General features: G+C 36.9%; 2 protein-coding genes and 2 pseudogenes across 2 annotated transcripts; 2 read left to right on the top strand and 2 right to left on the bottom strand.

Annotated features, from left to right (window-relative positions):
- Window positions 1–2772: 2772 nt before the first annotated feature.
- LOC133875566 (probable beta-1,4-xylosyltransferase IRX10L) lies at window positions 2773–6926 on the top strand. Its single transcript, XM_062313738.1, has 4 exons — window positions 2773–3246; window positions 4776–5164; window positions 5354–5595; window positions 6043–6926. The coding sequence occupies exons 1-4, from the start codon at window positions 3141–3143 to the stop codon at window positions 6554–6556; spliced, it is 1251 nt and encodes a 416-aa protein (XP_062169722.1). The 5' UTR covers window positions 2773–3140; the 3' UTR covers window positions 6557–6926.
- Window positions 6927–9107: 2181 nt separating this feature from the next.
- LOC133876552 (uncharacterized) lies at window positions 9108–11822 on the top strand. Its single transcript, XM_062314853.1, has 4 exons — window positions 9108–9609; window positions 9712–9770; window positions 11355–11472; window positions 11597–11822. Exons 1-4 carry the CDS (start codon window positions 9368–9370, stop codon window positions 11676–11678), a joined length of 501 nt encoding a protein of 166 aa, XP_062170837.1. The 5' UTR covers window positions 9108–9367; the 3' UTR covers window positions 11679–11822.
- A 326-nt stretch (window positions 11823–12148) lies between these two features.
- On the bottom strand, window positions 12149–18564 carry LOC133876550 (chromophore lyase CRL, chloroplastic-like; annotated as a pseudogene).
- A 628-nt stretch (window positions 18565–19192) lies between these two features.
- LOC133875044 (ubiquitin-like modifier-activating enzyme 5) overlaps window positions 19193–22769 on the bottom strand; it is a 35216-nt pseudogene continuing 31639 nt past the window's right edge.

Raw genomic sequence — 22769 nt, 5'->3', positions numbered from 1 at the left:
CGGTTGGCCGAGATCTGCCCGTTCCCCAGCCATAACGGCCGGCTGGCCGGGATCTGGCCCATTTCAGGCAGAACGGCTAGATCATAGTCGCCGGCCGGGTCCGGCCCTTTTCCGGCAGAACGGTTGGATCATAGTCCACGTCATAGCTGAAGGGCAATGGGACTCGAAGGGCATTTTCGTCTCTATATTTATGAGTTTGTTTTGAATTCATTTAGCATTTATTTTATGTTGAATGTGAATTGTTTGATCTAAAGGATGACTAGGATTTAAGAATTTGAGATCTTAAATGTTAAAGGAAATTTGAGAGGATCTTGATCCATCCAAGCCGACTGGCCGGGATCAGGCCCTTCCTTGGCCAGAACGATCGGATTCCGACCGACTGGCCAGGATCTGGCCTTTTTCCAATAGAATGGCCGAATCACCATCGACGTCATAGCTGAAGGGTAGTGAGACTCGAAGGGCATTTTTGTCGCTATATTTACGAGATTGTTTTGAATTCATTTAGCATTTATTTCATGTTGAATGTTAACTGTTTGATCTAAAGGATGGCTAGGATTTAAGAATTTGAGATATTAAATGTCAAAGGAAATTTGAGGGGATCCTGATCCCTCGCCCCACAATCTAAATTCTCTAATTCCACCCTATGATCCCTATCAAATCAGAAACCTTCACAAACTCCTAAATCCAACTCTACCCTTTCATTTCCAACAAAATCTGAAATTTCTAGGGCTTCGTTCATGGCAGAGGTGATGAACATGCCCCTCAACTGCCCCCTCGACACTGTCGAACAGTCTCCCAAGCCCTTCGCCAACGAAGACGCGCCGCCACCTATGCCTGCGCTGCCGTACCGCAACCGTCGCTACTCCCCGCCTCCACACCGCTCCCTGCCTTTCAAGCGGTTTGGGCAGGGGAGCCCCCATGGCGGCTACGGACCAGAGGATAGGTGAGAGACATAATGTGTTTTGGTTTTTGGCAACGCTTGAGTTATTAGTATTGTTTGCGTTGTTTATGGATCCGGCTTCCATGCGTGGATACTGTGAAAATTTATGTGGTCCACATTTAACCATGTGTGTTGAGTATTGCAAGAATCAGATTAGCCCGTGTTAAACACTCGCGCAATACAAATTACTTTTTATTTAGTTTTTACCCTCTCAATTTGGACTGTCTACCTTCTCTGAATCTTTTGTTTTTAAACAATCCTGGATCAGGATTCCCTCAAATTTCCTTTGACATTTGAGATTTCAAATTCTTAAATCCTAGCCATCCTTTAGATCAAACGGTTCACATTCAACATGAAATAAATGCTAAATGAATTCAAAACAAACTCATAAATATAGAGACGAAAATGCCCTTCGAGTCCCACTGCCCTTCAGCTATGACGTCGACGGTGATTCGGCCGTTCTGCCTGAAAAGGGCCGGACCTGGCCGGTGACGGTGATTCGGCCGTTTTGTCGGAAAAGGGCCAGATCTCGACTAGTCAGCCGAGATTCGGCTGTTATGGTCGGGGAACGGCCAGATCCGGCCATTATGGCCAAGGAATGGGCAGATCCTGGCCAACTGGTTGTTTTTGAATTTTTTATGCTGAAGGGCATTTTCGTCTCTATATTTGTGAGTTTATTTTGGATTATTTTAGTATTTATTTCATGTTGACAGCTGACACAATATGAGCTGTTAGATCCACAGAAAGGCTAGGATTTAAGAATTTGAGATCTTAAATTGTCAAAAGAAATTTGAGATCTCAAATTTTTCCATGCCATCGCTGGCGATGCGACCATCACTTCCATTTGTCATTTAATTCGTTTCACCAAACATCTTGCAAAATCCAGAAGCCTTAATGACTCCTCTATGTTTCTAAATAATAATAATAAAAATAATAATGACTCCTCTATGATTTTGGGAGAAACTGCACTTTCGCATCATTTTAAGTGCCTCTTTCTAATGTCGTTTTCAATATGAAAAAGATTGAATGATCTTTTAAGATTCGTGTTCCTTTTTTGCCATCTCTGGTACGGCATCATAAACCGTCTTAACTAACGGCCTCTTTTTTTGGCGTTTGTGAGGGCGGTGTCATTCATTTAACGCATTCCCTTTTATTGGTATGCTTTTTTTGCATTGATCTGATTGCATTAAAAATTTGAAACTTATTGTAGGGTTGCCTAACACAACCCGAAAAGCCACGCATGTTGGGTTTCATCTCATTCAGATTTATGGGGCCTTTTAGGACCCACTTTGCCAAATCCATGAGACATGATTCCTGTCAATGAGCCGATGAAAACTTTAACCCGAGACATGATACCTGTATTGTGGGCCTTTGGACACATGTTGTCTTTGGGCTTTAACGAAAACACATGTGTTGGGCTTGCTGCAGGCTTGGCAATGCACCGGCCTTTTCCTTCGTTGACTAAGTCAATCTACCCTCTCTTGTCTTTGTTTTGTAAACGCAAGGAAAAAGATGGGTACACAATACTTGTGCACAACCTGTTGTGCAAGAATGAAACCCTAATGCAATCTATAGCAGGCATTCGGATCCAGACACCATCGTCCGTATTTCAGGGGGACATGTACAAATTACAATGTCAATTACAATAGTCAATAGGTGTAGAATCTGAGAGTTGAGAGAAATGATAAAATGGCAGATAATTCAGCTATCTCCAATTACCGTAAAGAGGTAGATTAATCCCTCGCTCTGTAGACATTTGGTTTGGTACGTTGAGAAAGAAAAAAAGAAAAAATAACATTCATTATGTTAATAAAATATTAACACAAAAAGAAAGAAAGAACAAAAAAAGACAAAGGCAGCTGGTTGAAGGTTGAACTGCAGAGTTGGGGGACTGGTGTGGTATGAGAAGGACTCGCCATCAACCCCCGGAGACGGAGACACAAAAACAAAAGCGCTAAGCTTTGTTTTTTTTGAAGCAAATCCACCCTTCATTTCCCTATCGATCTCACTCAGCTGCTGAAACAAAACCCATCTTCTTCTACTCCTATGACGTCCCAATTGTCTCCTTTCTTCTAATCTTCTTTGGGTTATACCCTGAAGCACCCTTCTCCCTTTCCTTACGTTTCTTTATTCTTCGGTTCTTTTGTCAAAAAGAAAGTTAAGATATTTGTTTTAGTGAAAAAATAAAAAAGAACAGAAAATGAAAGGTTGGAAGTGGGGTTTTGTTGGGCTTCTTTATGCCGCCTATGTGTTGAGGATTGGTGCGGTGGAGCAGGGCCGGACTCAACCCACTGAACGAATTTCAGGTGGGATTTCTTTGATCTTTTGTCCCTTTTGTTCATTTTTGCTGAATTTTATCTCTCTTTTTGGGTTCACCTATTCTATATTTTCGTTTTTCATTTGGCAATTCAATTGATTAGGGGTTTTAAATTTAACTGTGGTTTACAGGTGTAATCGTTTGAATTTCGGGTTTTGATTAATGGGGTGTTGGGGTTTTTCTTTGTCCTGATATCTGCTTTAGGTTTGGAAGATTTTTGGGATCCGCTCTAGATTTAAGTTCAATGTAGCATTTGGTTTGCTAGAAAACTTGGAAAAAGGTCCAAGTAGTATACAGAAATCTGAAAGGGGGATGATATCTAACCGGGCACATGTTCTGGTACTATTTGGCTCAACTCAAGCTTGTTTGGAACTCGATTTGTGTTCCACATATGCTTTTGTTACTCTATCCTCATCCTGTCGAGACTTGAAGTCGTAATGTGGTCATGGTCTGGGTGAATCTATGATCAATGCTTATTTAGAATGAGAGATATTGGGATATTTACGAAGATGTATATTGTTTGCTGAAGATGTTAAAAGTTAAGAACTTGGAAAGATGCACTAGAAGCGTACTGTTTGGGATAAATTCTGTGATATGGACACATTTACCCATGAAACCAAGTTCATACAAAGATAGAGAATAAGGAGTTGCAATATGACACGTGTAATGCAGTAAAAAGAAGTAAGAAGTTGGAAATACTGAGGCTTGATGCGGACAGAGACCATTTGAATAATAATTTAAGCATTGTTGATTGCACTATGAAGGATTTATGTGGTTTAAGACGTGTCTCTACCAGAAAGGGTTTATATCACTATGTGAGTTTTTACAAAGAGAAGGCCAAGTTATTGTGGGTTGAAGTTGTAAGGAAAAATGGCCTATTAATTTTTGTGGAAGTATGATGCTAGGTAAAGTAGACTGGAAAACCCAATTTTTGTTGTCAGAAGATAGTAGTGAGGGATCAATCTTCTTCTGTTGCTGTAGGCATTAGTTCTTATTAATTAATTAAAATTGCAAGATGTTCAATCAGTCTTATGTACTTCATTTTGTGTGCTTTGAGCCTTTTCTTTTTGGGTCGGTTGCACATGTACTTATATAAGTGGGTTTTGAATCTACAATTTCATCCTCCACCCCAATTCTTATGAGGGAAGTGCTATTTCATCCTGTTTCAAGAATACAAAGATAAATTGGTTAGCTAAATCCTAGTCTGTGAATATTTGTTTGATTTATATTGTTGTCAAATTTAGTTTGTGTTGTCAAGGACTTACTTTCATCATCGTGAAGAACAGACGTAAGTTATATATCACATAATAGCAGGTTTCTTTTAACTAGAATGTAGCTCCCAACAAACTTGCAAAGTATAATGCATTGTGACAATTTTTGCTATCCTCTTGTGCTGTGTTGCAATTGTCCCATTTAAATTGCAAACCATGAAAATGTTTGGAAACTTTTTGGTATTTACTTGCTATAGTATTCAAAATGTGAGATCTTATAATTAAGTTTTGGTTGCATTGAGTGTAGGTAGTGCTGGTGATGTCTTGGAGGACGATCCAGTGGGAAGGTTGAAGGTTTTTGTGTATGAGCTTCCAAGTAAATACAACAAGAAAATTCTGCAAAAGGATCCGAGATGCCTCACCCACATGTTTGCAGCTGAGATCTTTATGCATCGATTTCTTTTATCTAGCCCTGTTCGAACCCTAAATCCTGAAGAAGCTGATTGGTTTTACACCCCTGTATACACAACTTGCGACTTGACACCAAATGGCCTTCCTTTGCCTTTTAAGTCACCTCGGATGATGAGAAGTGCGATACAGCTCATTTCTTCTAACTGGCCTTACTGGAATCGGACAGAGGGGGCTGATCACTTTTTTGTAGTGCCTCATGACTTTGCAGCATGCTTCCATTATCAGGTAAGTAGTGTTCCATGTTTCTTTTGGCCTGATCTTGTGGATTCCTGAAGAGTCTATTAGAGCTTAACTATTTATGATGCATCTAAATGTTATCATTTATTGTTAAAATTGCTGTCTGTTGACAACTTAGTTTTCTCCTTGTCATTATTTTGTATTTGATGACTCCCTGTTCACTTTAAATTGTTGCAGGAAGAGAAGGCAATTGAAAGAGGAATTCTTCCCTTGCTCCAACGTGCTACATTGGTTCAGACTTTTGGACAACAGAATCATGTTTGCTTAAAAGAGGGCTCAATTATAATTCCTCCATATGCTCCTCCTCAGAAAATGCAAACCCACCTGATTCCTGAGAAAACTCCTAGGTCTATCTTTGTCTACTTCCGAGGATTGTTTTATGATGTGGGAAATGATCCAGAAGGTGGTTATTATGCAAGGTATTTCGTACTAAACTTACATGCAACAAGAGGTTGTTTAAGCATCCAAGGTTTTTCCTTTTCTTTGCTTAGAATTTGAGGCCTTAAATGCATCCTTTCAATTAGATTGAAAGTCTAAGGATTCATTGTGGTAATTTTTAGAATTAGGACAGGATTTTGACCAGCAGATTTTTGCCATATTATGATATTAGAAACATTAACACATTCAAAATGTAGAATGGTTGTTCTCAAAAGTTATGGTAAAAACTGTATGTCAAAAGGGGAAAGAAATCATAAGGCAATAAGTTTTATATTATGCAGAAAAGAATGGTACATGCATGTTCCATGTTTTGTCCAATAATCCAAACATAAAATAGATTTAGATCGTTCAGGCCAATGCATGTCTAAATCTATCTTCCTTTTTTGGTTAAGTATTCCTGAATCTAACCTCATTCTACAATTTTACAGAGGTGCACGTGCAGCAGTGTGGGAGAACTTTAAGGACAATCCACTTTTTGACATTTCCACAGAGCACCCAACCACATATTATGAGGACATGCAACGAGCTGTCTTTTGTTTGTGCCCCCTTGGCTGGGCACCATGGAGCCCGAGATTGGTAGAAGCAGTGATATTTGGTTGCATCCCCGTTATCATAGCAGATGACATTGTTCTACCTTTTGCTGATGCAATCCCATGGGAAGAAATTGGGGTTTTTATAGCTGAGAAGGATGTTCCGGACTTGGACACCATTCTCACCTCAATCCCATTAGATGTAATATTGAGGAAGCAAAGATTGCTTGCTAACCCTTCAATGAAGCAAGCAATGTTGTTTCCACAACCTGCTCAATCAGGAGATGCTTTCCATCAAGTTCTGAATGGATTGGCACGAAAGTTGCCGCACGACAAGAATATTTACTTGAAGCCGGGTGAGAAGATCTTAAACTGGACTGCAGGTCCAGTGGGTGACCTGAAACCTTGGTAGCAGCTAATGATATCGCGTATTCAACTCTAACCAGAATTCTTGGCGTTATGCCCCTTGGCTCACCCTCTTGATCTTCTCAGAGCCTGTTGTTGTAATCGAGGTGCTCGTTCATTAAGTTTAATTTTTTATTTGACAAAAATGTAGTATAAATGCCTTCATGGTGTTTTAGGTGGGCAGCATTTGTTGTCTGCTAAGTGGTTAGTTTCTTCTTGAATTTGCTGTCATTTTGTGTTTTATGTCATCACCTACCCTTAAGGGAAGAAAGCAACTTTTAAATCAGGACTGATATTTGTCCAATTCGTTTGCTTAACTGCATCTTGTAGAATATAGTGACTTTGACTGTCATAAAAAAATTTGGCATCTCGGTAAATTCTCTCTTGATGGTCTTAAGACTAATGATTTTTCTCTGTTTTGTGATATAAGGCTGTGTTAATGAGTTCAATTTGGCTGCACATTGGTTTTTAGCTGTATCTGTCTCTCTAAGCATCTATGAGCATATAACATTCTCATCATGCTTTTCTTTTTTTGGTGCTACCAGATCAGGCATCCAATTGAAAATATCAAATGGGATCTTGACTACATATATGGTAATAATGTGATTTTATGTCCTAGATCAAGCTCTGCCATCCTTAGGGGTGGTTAGATGCCCGTGTCGTCTTCTTCTTCTTCTTCTCTCTGTTTTTTTTTTTTTTTTTTTTTTTAAATATCTTTTCTTTATAACTTTAGGGGTATTTAAGTAAATTTAGTCTTTAAACTTAGGGTGTGTTTGTTATTTCACATTCTTTTAACGATTTTGACAAGGGTAGGATTTTTTAAAAAATAAAAATAAAAAAAATAAAAAAAAAAAAAAAAAAAGAAAAAGAAAAAGAGAATGGTAGTTCATGAATTTTTTTTTTTTTTTTTTACATGTCTACACAAAAGGGAGAGGAGGAGGGAGAAGATAGATTTGAGTCATGAGGTAGTTCATGAGCAATGTGTATAAATAAGTGATAGTTTGTTTTTGGGAGGCTTATTTATAGTTTTTTTTTTTTTGGGAGGTAATTAACCCCCCTCCCAAAAAAAAAAAAAAAAGAAAAAAGAAAGAAAGATAAAGGCAAAGGACAGAGAGAAGGACGATTTGACATATTTGTTGGTACAAAAATCTATAAAAAAAAAAAAAAAAAAAAGTCTTAAAATGTGTTACAGAGTCTATTATCTTAAGAAATTATTTGTCCTAACCAATTTTGATTAATTGCTATGTATTGAGTTATAGCAAACACTTCTCCATGATACAATAGAGGCCAAAAAAAACTTTTGAAGTTTGAATGCATTTTGCATGGAACGAAAACCAAATTAGAATATTATCATAGGTTTTATCCTAGCAAGGTAAGAGATGTGAATTTTTTAAAACTACACAAGATTTTTGAGAGATAAAAGAAGAGAAATTTTTAGTGTGTTTAAAATTGATTTGCAGTGGGTTATCTAGTGTCAATTTAGCAGTTTCAATGTAAAAGTTAATTTAAAAATTAACAAAAAAATAAATGCTAATTCGACAGTCATTAAAATATGACATTTTGATATTAAAAGACTCTTAATCTTGATCGTTGAATTAAATTTATAAATAATGATTATTTAATTATAACCGTTAAATCAAAATAAATTAAGGACCATGATCTGGATCATAGGATTTTTAAAATTAAAGAAGAAAAATAGTGGATGAAATAGAGGCATACAGCAATTAGAATGAAATAAGTATGGCAAAGAAAGTTTGTGTAATCAGTTTTTTTTTCAACTGGTCTCAAGAGTCGAGCACATCCATGATCCATCTCATCTTATGCAAGAGTATTGAGAGGTCTCACCGACACGTGGCAACCCAAAATTTGTGTGAACTGAGGGAAACACACGTACTCTTTTACCCAAAGTGATCATCGCACAGTGCATAGTGAACGTTGGCGGAGAACATGGCTATGTACATTGTTCTTGATGGAAGTTGGGAACAACTGCTTCATGAAGGGCAAGTTTAAAGATATATTTGCTCATGGTATTTTTTTTTTTTTTTTTTTTCCTGCTAAGCTGATCCTGACAATTTCAATAACAACCCTTTATCCCAAAATTATCGAAAGAGAAATAATTCTTACACTTATTTCTCACAACAGTCCCATAACAAGCTGACGTGGCTGGTAATATTTTATTATTTTTTTACAAAAATAAATGAAAACAAAACAAAAAAATAATAAAATATTATCAGCCACGTCAGCTTGTTGTGGGACTGTTGTGAAAAATGAGTGTAAGGATCATTTCTTTTATCGAAATAACACCTATTTCAACAATAATTTTTTTATTTTATTTTTTATGATTTATCCCACGTCGCGATACTTCAAACAAAAAAGCAAAACACATCATCAAAAAAGTCTCATCACTGATCAGACTTTCTTTCTCTTTCTATTGGCCGGGTAGAATAATTAAACAGTTGTTTTGCCCCTGGCCTCTTTCTTTCTTTAATCCATAATTGGGCATAAATTTGTGTATGTGAAACGCCAAATAAACTGGTGAGACTGGGGCGGCATAAGGAAGCCACGCAAGAAATTGTCCAAAGAAGATAAGAAAGGCAGTAAAAGTGGGTAAAGGGGACTTGTGTGGGGAGTATGAAAGCCACGCTTCCACATATGTTGTTGTTTCGATCTAGCGTACGTCTTCCACTGTCTTATCTTCTTCTCCCTTCCTACTACCTCTCACTCTACTAACTAGTAACTACTACATCTTTGATCTTTGAGAGGAACTGAAAGAAGAGATCGAAGATCGAGAAAAAAGAAAAAGCTAATTAAATAGAAAATGGCCATGCCCTCCAGACCTCACACAATATTAAACAAGTCTTTACCAGCGTCTTCTTTGGCTACAATCGGCAATGCTGGTTTGCGAAGACCCTCCGATCGTTTTGCTCTAAAGTCTTCCTTCTTCTCTCCATCACTTAACCTCTTGCTTGTTCCTCACCAGAAGAACACTCCTGCTTCTCCTGCTCCCAGATTCTCCATGCGTGTCGCTTCCAAGCAATCCTATATTTGCCGCGATTGCGGGTATATAACCTCTCTAGCTTCTTTTTACAGCACTGCTTTAATTTCTTTCAACTTGGATTTGAATGTTATTTGGCTAATCATATTCCAATTTTGCTGATGCAGGTATATTTACAATGACAGAACTCCCTTTGAGAAACTATCTGATAAGTACTTCTGTCCTGGTAAATCATTTTCACCCCTTCTGTATTTCAATCTTCTTCTCCTTTACAATTACCGTTCAACATATATATGGAGAAATGGGTATACTATATATGCTGCTCCTTTGACAAATGAAGCTAGCTGGTTCATCATTACTAACCCTTTGAGATATCCTTAGGTCTTCTGACAATTAATGTCTTTCTAGTACAACACCTATATCTAGATAGATAATGCATGCTTAAAGAGGCAATTATGTCTCTTTCTCTCTATCTATTTTTTAATAATCTGTAATAATTTGTGTTCATTTCTTAGAATTGGTTAACAAAACAAGCCATTTACTTTATCATGTTTATGACCACCTCTGTAAATTGTTCAAACGGAAATAGGTACAGTTCAGGGTCATATCCACAGGATGGTGGTAGTGTAACACCTCAATCTCACAATAGGACTATGTATAAAGACAAAAGAACCACCCGGAACCCAAATCTGACAAGCACCACAACTACAAATTGTGCAAAATATTTTCAGCAATTTCACTTAGAGTTGGTGGATTAAAAGGTGTTCATGGGTGATAAGTCCTACATTAGTTCTTTATTAAATGAGATTAGGCTTTAAAAACGATTTCAAGGACTAGGGAGCTTCAATTGTAACTTGACTAGTTCTTTTAGAGTAGGTGGATTAAAAGGTGTTCATGGGTGATAAGTCCTGCATTAGTTCCTTATTAGATGAGATTAGGCTTTAAAAACGTACATTTTTAAGGACTAGGGAGCTTCAATTATAATTTGACTAGTTCTTTTAGAGTGATAGCGCAGATGTGGCTAGCGCTTTTTCTTTATCGTTATAAATGGTATTAGAGCAACCTATAATATTGGAACACTGCATAACGTGGCATCTAGTCCCACATTGAGAATATTTATAACCCATATAGAGTGAGTCGATTAAAAGAAGCTCAGGGTGTTAAGTCCTACAATGGTTTCTTACTAGGTGAGGTTAGGCTTTGGAAACGATCCTAAGGACCTCTAATTGCAACTTGACTAATCATTTTAGAGTGTGATAGCGCATATATGACTAATGTTTTCCTTAAGTCGTTACAGGTAGTACACCTATGTTTTGCTTTGTGTGTGCAATGACAAATGTGCATGTTATTTTTGACATAGAGTGTCACTACTTAGGAAAGGTCTAATCACATTTAACTATTATTTTAAAAAGATTAGTTAAGTTACGATTGAACATTTAAGATTACTTATAAAGCTCAGTATCACCTAGTAAAGAATTAATGTAAGACTTAGCATTAATGAGCACATTTATAATCAATTCACTCAATGTGATGATCCACCCACCAAAAGTGAGACTAGCTTGCACCTGTGAGCAACTTCATAATCCATCAACTCCATGCGGCAATTTACCCACCTAAATGAGACCAACTTTTAGGGTGTCACATGAAGGCAACAAGAAAGAGTGATCCACATTTCACTGTGCATTTACTGCTTCAAAATAGAAGAAGAAATGAAGTAATTTCTAAGAAGAAAGAAGTCATGAAAATGTTGATCACGCTAAGTGTTGTGATAATACGCATCCTGATCAGTAGTTGCAATTGTTCTTTACAGTCTGTGGTGCTCCTAAGCGGAGATTTAGGTCGTATGAACCTGCTGTGGTGAAAAATGCTAATGACACAGATGTTCGCAAGGCACGGAAAGAACAACTTAAGAGAGACGAAGCAATTGGGTAAGCATAATCCTTTCTTATTTCAGTAGAATTATAAATATGTCTTCTTTCCCCTTTTCTTCCTTGTGCATACTTCAACATAACACTTTTCCTTACTGCGTGATGTTTTTGGCCTGGCAAATAGGCGGGCGCTCCCGATCGCAGCTGTGGTGGGAATTGTGGCACTTGCGGGATTATACTTCTACCTCAATAGCACTTTTAGCTGAATAGGTTGAGCTGTCAGTCATCCTATGTGACTAGGGTTGACAAAATTTTCCTGTAATTTTTCATTTTATTTCTCAAACTTCCTTCAGATTCCACTTTACATTTTCCCATCACGATCCTAATTGCTGAAAAAGTAATTTCCTCTCCGTTTTGAGCACACAAGCAAACAAAAGCCATTGAAGTTTTTGTCCTCAATTGGGAGGTAGAAGATGTTTCCTGGAGAAGGGAAAACGATCCCAACTCAAGCTAGTAAATAAAGCAATACAATAATCCACAGGTTAAGAAATCGTCCATCATACGAAAAGACCACCGCATGCACATACCTGCTATTCAAAGAAACCAAATCTAACATGGATTGATGATCACATTAAACGGATGTTTTCCTCAACCAACCCATTATTCAGTCCCACACCGTGTTTATTGCCTATCAATTGGTGAATATTCCATGAAACAAAATTGTGAAAGTATAAGGTGGTAACTGACAATGATTCATTATTTGATAAGAATTTATGAATGCTGAAAGATTTACATATAATTGCTATATGTGACAAGTGATCAGTCTTGCAAAACAAATGAACCCTGTATTCGTTTCTCCATCGATTGCTGAGGAGGGAAATCTAAAGGAGAAAACATGTCATTGAAACTAGAGGCAGGTACAGGCTTGAACTCGTAAGGACCTTCCTTTGCTCCCCAAACCTGTAGCGAGGGAACAAAAAAAGCATTCCCATTAAAGGTTTCTGCCTTAATCTCAATCCAAAGTAGTACTTTTAAATATTCATCAAGGTAAATCAATAAATGCAAATTAAGACTACAAAAACTGACTTGATTTCCATCTATATCATAGCCCCTGTCCCATGAATGTATCTCGTTATTCTTCAAGATTGCAAGCTCCGAAGTACCGTAGGTTGCCCCGTTCTGTCATGAAAAAAAAAGGAAAAAAAAAAAGGAAGAACCTATCATTGAATATTTGTAATTGGACTGATCAATATTGAGGAGAAATAACTTCCCACTCGCAGTTTTTACTGCAGGCAGCTGACAAGGGGAGTGTAAGCAGAAAAATAAATAAATAAATAGAAAAAAAAAAAAACAGAGAAGGCAAATAGGGTCAACAGACCATTACCCATGAATCAGGAAACCCGCCAGGTGGAGTTGAACCTTCATATAAGCAGCGTTTTCCACGCTCACAGCGTTTTAGATATATTGTTGTTAAATGCTCCCCAATGTCCTGCACAAGTAGAGGACATTTGGAGAATGTGAACTCCCAAAAAGTAACAATTTGAAAGCATTCAAATGAATATATGCAGTCTCACACTCAGGCATGAAACCTTACTGACAAGATTAATGCGATTAGTGCAGGACAATACATCAAGAATCCAAAACGACATTAGTATTACTCTAAAGGCTCCCTCATCTATTGAGTACTTTTTTTGGGGGGGGTCAGACGGAACAACCTCTAGGGCAAGAGCAACAACATCCTATCGGATAGAACGATCGTTACCCCCCTTCGCTACGCTCTTCCCCCTCGGGGAGGATCTCCCTTAACCCCGCTCATATAACTCGTAGATGTTTGAGCTCTTTCAAGGAATGAGATAATAAAATAGAATAACAAACTACAAGGTAAAATAGAATACAAAACCCCCTTAACTCAGATCTTTTTGCTTTCAGTACCTGGGATCCGGATTAAGTAATGAGATAATAAAAAAGAATAGAACCCAGAAGCTCAAAACTCAAGAAGAAGCAACTCCCTTAACGAGTGTTCCCAAGCTGAAGCATTAGCCGAAAAACAAGCATACCGATTATTATATGGGCTTGACTAATAGGCTGTACAGCTCTGCGCTGTTCTTAAGCCTAGGGTAAGTTAGCCCATGCCATCATTCAACTAAGAAGCAGAATATACCATCAGATTCGTCTCACATAAAATAACAGGTTTAGCAAGAACAAATCTAGCGAGGCATGCCACGGAAAAATTATACAACTACTTTCAAAATAAACAGAAAACTTATGATATCAGAAAATTTCCTTCCAATTCATTCTCGCTTGAAATATTTAAAGAAGGAAAAAGACAGCTAAGCATCCAACACCCTATCTAGGTATATTAAGACATCACCTTATGCTTATCAGCAAACAGCATAGCAGCCAGGTAAGTCATGTATGTTATAGTCAATAAGTCAGGAAACATCAGAACCCGTATCTAGTGAGTTACTTCTGAATCCTAGGGGATGCTAACTCACCACAATGCCACCACCTGCCAACCTGTATCTTAAAGAACTGACTCATTGTACGTTTGTAGGGTAACTGGGGTCAAACATCACAGATCGTTACTAAGAGTCTTCAATTTTGAGGTCATACCTATTAATTTAAAACATTTTCTGCTCAAAACCCATCCACCCACCTCAATCCATGTTGCACCTCATTAATTTATAAAACTTGTTCCGGGACCTCTTTTAAGACTTCGTTGTTGTGCACCACATGTACATAGGCTTTGCCACTCCTTCAAATTACAATTTTCTATACCAGAACTTTTAAACTGCAAATTCAAGCAAAAGATAACATACAAAGTCAACAAAGTCATATGCAGAAATATTTTTCATATTATATGGATCTAAGTAACTAAGACCATGATTTTGATGTGACTAAAGGCTTACCCCAAGAACTTCTTCAGGCAGTGGGCGCTGGTCCTTTGGGCGATCACAGAAGTTCTTGTACTCCTCCACGTCTCAAATGGCATATGAACTTACCTGCCCATTGAGCAAAGTTAAACATATTGGAGAGTTACCCAAATCCCAAAAAATGCAAAGGAAACTTATGCTCTTCAAAACTAAACTGGAAAACAGAGTATATGCCAACCTCAACATCACATTTCAACTCTTTAGGACAAGGCTTGACCATGTCGAATCTCTGCAATCAGTAGAGGTTAGAATTTATCAATTTAAAAATGTTTCTTAAAGAACATAACAAGGCTTGGGCCATAAGGTTCCAATCTGGAGAAAGAATGCAGGCAAATTCAACCTGAACTGAGAACTCTATTTACAGGAACATCATTGAAATTGAACTTTCATGAAAACGCGTGCACACACAAAAGAATGAAAAAAGAAAAAAGAATGAAGGAGAAGATACCTGAGGAAACCATTTCTTTTACTTACGATTCATGCATAACAAATGCAGCAAGTTTGAATGCTGATAGGGTACACTAGCATACCTGCCGAAAGGGCTTCTGAGGAGTCCTCCAGAATGCCTAACAACAGAAAATAACACCATCATAAAGCTATTTTATGGCACAAAGCAACTGACAGTATATATATAAAGTCTAAAGATAATGAACAGAAAGCCATTGAAAACTTCAAATTTGTTTCTTCGATAAGCACATAGGCAGCGAGTTATATACTCACTTGTTCAAAATAGAAAACCTTTGAGCCATCTACTATAAGCATTCTGCAGATTGCCAGAGACAAAAGACAAAAGGTAATCCACTGGAACAAAAAAGGGTCCTTTGAATGTTTTAGAAAGAACCAATGCCTAGAGATGCTTGATTGGTTATCGATAAGAAGCTCAGCAATGAGTTTGATGGAAAAATCTGATAGCTTGAGAAAGTTTGTGGTTACTGTGCAACAAAATAGGAACATGAATTATAATACGATAGAAGGCCTATGGCTACGGTAGTACCTGAAATTGAAGTAATTGTCAGGAGCTCTGGATGCTTGCTCCATGGAAAACTATCATAAAATTCAAACACATTACCCCCATTTAACAGATCACAAAAATTGCTGAATGAATAATATGATTGAAAATGGAAGAGATGGGTGGGCGACGAGGAGGGGAATGTCAGTAGTGGGTACCTTTTGGCCAGTGAGGGAGTTACCAACGATGCGAGCATGGTCCCAGCGAGTGGTGGACTTGGTGAGCCGCTTGAGCAAAACCGCGCCTCCAATCAGTAGCAGGGTCTTTACTACCAGTCCCCGTGCTCGACTTCCCGTACCCATCTCTTTCTTTCTGTTTTTAACTCCTACTCTATTGGTATCACCACCGCCAAGCATCCACTGCCATCTTCATCTTCATCTTCATCTTGTTTTAGGGTTTTTGCAGCTAAAACAAAGCAAAAGAGAGCAGCTTCATTTTAGGAATTCTCCTAATGAATAATTGAGATTCAAAGAATACCAAAAGAGGTAATCCGATCAATCGGGTGGAGGGAGAGAGTTGGGGTTTCACGTTTCGACCTTGTGGGTGTGCGATGTGTACAAAAGAGTATCGGAAATCAAGTTTTGCCCATCGGCTAGTGTTCGAGTTTTCGCTATCGCTTTGCCACGTAACCTCCGTTTATTTGGGAAAGAGAAACGATAGGCATCCTATTTTTTTTTATTTTTAAAAGTTAGTTTTTAAATAATGTGTCACAATTTTATGAAATTGTACCATATTTTTCAAAATGATAGATCACATGAAATTCTAACACATAATTTGAAAAAAAAAATTCGAATGTCTAACATCCCCTACTACAAATAAAAATTTGGTCCACCTCTGAATTTGCAAAAGTAACCATATTACTGAACAGATTCAGAAATACCACTTAATTATACTTTTTTCAGGCTTATAATTGATAAAAGATGTAGAGAATCTAATTAATATTTGAGCTTCAATTAGCTCACATCACCCTTTCACGCTTAAATAGAATCAAGCCCAAAAAACAAAACTTAAAAATTTTACGTCCAAACAAGCACCAGTCAAAATTCCATCCAAAGAACTTTATATAGAGGCATAGAAAAAAACCCTAGAAACCAATCCGAAAGAAAGAGATTATAATTGAAAAATAGAGATAAAATTTTACCTGTGAGAAGATCCTGGTAAACTAGCATGGTTGCAGAGATTTAGTTCTTTTTCTCTGTAGAGGAATTGAAACGAAGTTTGAAAAGAACAAAAAATCGAAGAACCAAACTGTGAGAGCTTACCTCTTTTGATGGCTGGGCTCGTCGGCTGTGGTGGTGCTTCGGTTGGGATCATCAGCGGTGAAATGGGTTGCCGTGGATGGTTAGCTATAATAATTACTCCTATACATTTACTTCCATGTTCACTTGACTTTCACAACTCATAAACTCTTTGGTTGTTGCAGGCTGCTTTCATTAAATACTACCTTAACGTTATGAACACAGGCGACGAGTAAGTTTTAATATTTTACAAGCTTAAGGAAAGTCTTTAATTTTTCTACATATATCCGCAAGTGTGATTTTTAAGGAAGCTAGAGATGTGTTATTTTGAATGAATGAGTTATGGGGGTTTGGTATTCATGTGAGGGCTGCTTGTTAGGTTTATAATGTTAGGGTTCGATATTGTTTTGACATTGACTTTTTTTTTCTATCTATATTTTAATTCCATTCATTTGAGTAAGAGTGTAATGTTGAATAACATCATGTGAAGTTCTTTTTTCATTACTCTTAATGTTTAAATTTTCTCGTTAAGTAATTTCTTAAGATATCATTACTCTTAATGTTTATAATTGAATATGCTGGTATGTTGATGTTATCTTTTTGTCTGCTAATTTTGCCTCTTAACATGCTAAGTTGCTAACCTTTGTGTTTTGTTTGATTTTTTTTTTTTTTTTTCCAATTATCTCATCATCAGGGTTGCTTTGCTGCAGCTTCAGGTGAAAAGCATTTGAAGTTCTTAAATGTTAGTTTGGATCCTTTTTATTTTATGAGAACTTGATAGACTTTATTTTTTAATATAGGGGATTGGAGCAAAGCTAGCAACTCATATTCTTCAAGTCCGGCCATTCGCAAGTGTAAGTAAATGAATTAGCTTGATCATTAAAAACAAAATAAAATAACTAGAGACTTTTTTTTTATTTTACAGGTTGATGATCTGGCCGCGAAGTTGGAATACATGGATGGAGAGGTAGTTTTCTCCTTTTTTGTTGACTTCAAATTGAGATGATAAAATATTGCAATTAATAATCGGTTCTCAATTTTATATACAGATGAAGAGGTTGCTACTAGCCGAGGCAAAGACCTCTTTACCTAAGATCGTAGCAACTTCTTCATCCGTATATAAAATTAAAAACCGACTGTTAATTGCAATATTTTATTATCTCAAGTTAAAGTCAACAGAAGAGGAGAAAACTACCTCTTCATCCGTGTATTCCAACTTGGCGGCCAAATCATCAACCTGCAAAACAAAAAAAATGTCTCCAATTATTTTATTTTGTTTTTAATGATCAACCTAATTCATTTACTTACACTTGCGAATGGCCGGACTTGAAGAATATGAGTTGCTAGCTTTGCCCCAATCCCCTATATTAAAAAATAAAGTCTATCAAGTTCTCATAAAATAAAAAGTACCCAAATTAACATTTAAGAACTTTAAGTGCTTTTTACCTTAAACTCCAGCAAAGCATCTCTGTTGATGAGATAATTGGAAAAAAAAAAAAAAAAAAAAAAAATCAAACAAAACATAAAGGTTAGCAACTTAGCATGTTAAGAGGCAAAATTAGCAGACAAAAAAGATAACATCAACAAACCAGCATATTCAATTATAAACATTAAGAGTAATGATATCTTCAGAAATTACTTAATGCGAAAATTTAAACATTAAGAGTAATGAAAAAAGAAATTCACATGTTGTTATTCAACATTATACTCTTATTTAAATGAATGGAATTAAAATATATATATAAAAAAAAAAAGAGCCAATGTCAAAACAATATCGAACCCTAGCTCTATAAACCTAACAAGCAACCCTCATATGAATACCAAACCCGCATAACTTATTCATTGAAAAAAATACATCTCTAGCTTTCTTAAAAATCATACTTGTGGATATATGTAGGAAAATTAAAAACTTTCAGTAAGCTTGTAAAACATTAAAACTTACTTGTTGCCTGTGTTTATAACGTGAAGGTAGTATTTAATGAAAGCAACATGCAACAACCAATGAGTTTATGAGTTTTGAAAGCCAAGTGAACATCGAAGTAAATGTATAGAAGAAATTATTATAGCTAACCTTGGTGTCATATGGTTTCGGGAAAGAACCTGGTACCTCAGCAAAGGGAATCAACAATTCAGCATTTAATTAAGAATATGCGTTGACCCCAATTATAATAAGCATCAACATTTTCCTCTAAAATTTACGTAATTCAGTACTCTTCATTCTAATTTTTTTTCCTTCCAAGGATTGTGAAACAATTCTCCATTCATAATTATATCAAGACAAAAAATAATTTCAAGAGCTGCACTTGCTTCCTTCCAGGGATATATTTCTCTTAAAGACTTTCCCAACCATGGAAATGAAGCCGAACCCTCGGTGTTCAAATGTAGCTTGTCTAGAACGACAGGTTACAAAATTTATTTCTACCCGTGGTTTACCAAAGTTCATGTCATGAAACACACGCACATGTTATTAGTTTCCCTTCTGATGATGGAAATGATATGTTCTGTTTGCAGAAAGAGTACATTCTTGCAAAACCAGCTAGGGATGTTGCACTTGGAGCAAAGATGGAAGCTGAATCCTTATCAGTTGAAGAAGGCCCACTTCATGCTAATAATAAATGGGTCTCAGCTATCCATTTATTGTCAGCATGAAGTGGGCCTTCTTGAACTGATAAGGATTCAGCTTCCATCTTTGCTCCAAGTGCAACATCCCTAGCTGGTTTTGCAAGAATGTACTCTTTCTGCAAACAGAACATATCATTTCCATCATCAGAAGGGAAACTAATAACATGTGCGTGTGTTTCATGACATGAACTTTGGTAAACCACGGGTAGAAATGAATTTTGTTACCTGTCGTTCTAGACAAGCTACATTTGAACACCGAGGGTTCGGCTTCATTTCCATGGTTGGGAAAGTCTTTAAGAGAATTATATCCCTGGAAGGAAGCAAAGCCAAGGTATGAGATCAGTATGTTGCTTGATTTTACAACAAACATAGGTAGCGACCTTAACCTACAATAGGCTGCCTCAGCTATGTGCAAGTCAGCATCAAGAGAGAGGAAGTTTGTAAAGACTTACCACCAAGTACGGGGACACATGTCCAAACTTCAGCAAGAATTTCAGTGTTCTGGACAACAAGCCCAGCAAATCCCTAAAAAACCAAACAAAATTTGCCATAAAGGAAATACAACAGTAAGAATAATAACATACACAGCACAACTCAATCAACCACTAACAGATGGTAATTACTGTCATTATTCATGCACTTTAAGAATTATAGGGAAATCAATCTAAGCCATCAAACTAGCTTAATTTCACGCAATGACAATGTTAATTATGAATTTTATGATTAAGAAAAATTACAATCCAGCTGATCACCATGTTATACGTGAAATAGGATTCAGCTACCCAAGAAGAGCAGTTGATAGAATGTCGGAAGAGAAAACTTTATTTCGTTTTTTGATAGGTAAATAGTGGGAAAGGGATAACTTGTACCATGGTGGTAGGTAAAGACGCAGCACAAACCCCTTCACGCTTCAGCGTGTGTTCATCTATTCCTGATGCTACTACCTAAAACACAAAAAGGAGGAAAAAAATAAAATTATATTTATAGAGGATAGAATTCTTATTTTTATTGATAGTAGACAAGTGAGATGTTATAATCAAAATAGAATCCTTCAACATCCAAGTCACCAGCTATATAAAAACAGACTTCGAAAATAAAACACACCCAAATGGAAATACTTTACATAACATCTACACATAGTAAATTGAGAACCCTGCACTCTCATCCAAGTTCAAATAAATGAAAGAACATACCAGGGGAGGTGCACATGCAAAACATGCACTTTCACCGGGTATCAATAACTGAATATGACCTGAAACAGCATCCTGAGATACACCTGGCAAAATTTATGTTTTCCAAGTAAATTTCCTTATAAAGTAAATCAATGTACATCCACACATACGAAACTTGCAATCTTGCATTAGCCCATAATTCTGCTTACCCTTCATCCATGTCTGATTCAATTCATTGCAAGCCTGTATAACCAATTATAAAGTTAGATATGAAAATATAAGAGAGAGAGAGAGAGAGAGAGAGAAGACCTTTGAATTTCAAACAATAATAAGACACTTGTGTTAAAATCTGATTACCTGATTAACAACCATCTCATCCTTGAGAGAGAGAGAGAGAGAGAGAGAGAGAGAGAGAGAGAGAGAGAAGACCTTTGAATTTCAAACAATAATAAGACACTTGTGTTAAAATCTGATTACCTGATTAACAACCATCCTTGCTTCATAATTATCCACATAGCTTAACACCAGGTCCACTCCAATACCTTCTTTAGTTGGACGAAATGACTTTGCACTGTTGTGATGTTCAGTGTAAAGCTCTAAAACACAAGATGAACTTATCAGAATGAGGGAAGCTCTAATAGAACATGGTCAAGGATATTTTTTTAACTGTGTCACTACAGGAGAAACTATACATATTATAAATATATTTCTATCTCATAACTTTCTCCAAAATTTGATCTAGTCTCCTCATGTAAGTTCTATGACTTCTTTGTCGTATGTAAGAGAATTGAAGTTATGAAGTTCCAAGTTTTTATTCCAAGCTAAACTCATCGTTTTATGGCAATATACATTATATCAAACAACAAATACAGAAAATAAGAAAAAAAAGAAAAAAAGAAAAAAGAAGAAGAAGAGTTCAGCCTATATATGCAGCGCATGCAGTACTCAAAGGACATCAGACTATAGATCAAAATAAAGGAAAGGAAAGTGTTGAACATGAGCATTGACGAACACAAAACAAGGAGGTGGATTAGTGTAGTCGCGAGTTTATGTCAAATCATATTTCTTTGTTTTGCAGGCTTCTTGAAATCAATTTTTTCTGTAAAAGGAGCTGTTAAGTGTAAGATCTGATAAGGGCCACTAATTATTTGATTTAGCATGGATATGGTCACAGCCTATTCATAAAGGATGAAGCCAGACTAAAACTTAGGATAGTCTTGGAATCATCAATTAAGAGCTGCTTACGAGACCCAGCCAACTCCCCGAGAATAAACTCCAAACTATTTCTATGCCACTTAGAAAATCTTAAATTTGCATATACAATACTGGTGATAGGAAAAACCATGAATTTGATTCTCTGAAAATTATTAGAGGAGTTTATCAATGATTCACCAATATATTGTTCAAAGTTACTATAGTATTTAAACAAGAGAGAGGAGCATGAGAAAAAACAAAGCAAGGGTGTAGTGCCTTGATTGCAGAAGTGTTTTAGGTAGATTTTCCTACATAGCAACTCTTGCTATATTGGTAAATCCAAAATCTCAAGGATTGTTTTATGCATCTGCATACTTATCCTATCTAAGAATGGCAATTTCAAATTAACATATCATATGCGAGAATCAAGATTAGGAAAGCTAGCCAAAGTTAATCAAATTCAAACCATTTGGGTTTATAATTATGACATGTTAAGGATGGCCAACTAGTAATAGATGAGTTCAAAGCCTAAGTTCATGATAAAACTTCAATTATGTGCTTCAATAAATTAGATGGACTAAGTCTTATCAAAAATAAATAAATTAGATGGACTAAGCATGGCCAATTTGTAATAGATGTGTTCGAATCCATAAGTTCATTCAAGGATCCCATGCTAGCAATGATGAACTATTCCTCAAATTCGCAGATAGAGAATTCAAAATATAACTACTTAACACTTCAAGCTTCAAACTTTTGTTCTTCTATAGATCAATCCATGACACCCTCCCTCTCCTCCCTCAACCCCACTGAGTGACACCGTCGACCACCCACGAGGCCGCCACCGGTACGTCCAACTCCATCTCCGGCCAAAAGTCACCGTGCGTTCTCCATCTCCGGTTCGACTCCGACGAACCAACCAGCGTACTACCACGAGCAGCCCCAGCCGACCACCACTGCCAGCAAGAGATGCCATTGAAGTTTCATCACAAAATCCCTAATTCCGTAGCAGACTTGTTACACTCACTAGTATGGAAAGATCCGGACCAGCTCGGCGTTTAAAAGTCAAGGATATGAGCGACAAGGTGGTAGATAGCAATCCTTATAGTAGGCTAATGGCACATTAGAGGATGGGAATTGTAGAGAACTATGAAAGAATACGGGACTTCATGGTTGCCATAGTTGTCTGTAT

The sequence above is a fragment of the Alnus glutinosa genome, chromosome 8 (genome assembly GCF_958979055.1).
Source record: "Alnus glutinosa chromosome 8, dhAlnGlut1.1, whole genome shotgun sequence".
In the NCBI taxonomy this organism is placed as follows: Eukaryota; Viridiplantae; Streptophyta; class Magnoliopsida; order Fagales; family Betulaceae; genus Alnus; species Alnus glutinosa.
The sequence above is the reverse complement of the archived record's forward strand: the minus strand, read 5'-3'. Positions and strand labels throughout refer to the sequence as shown.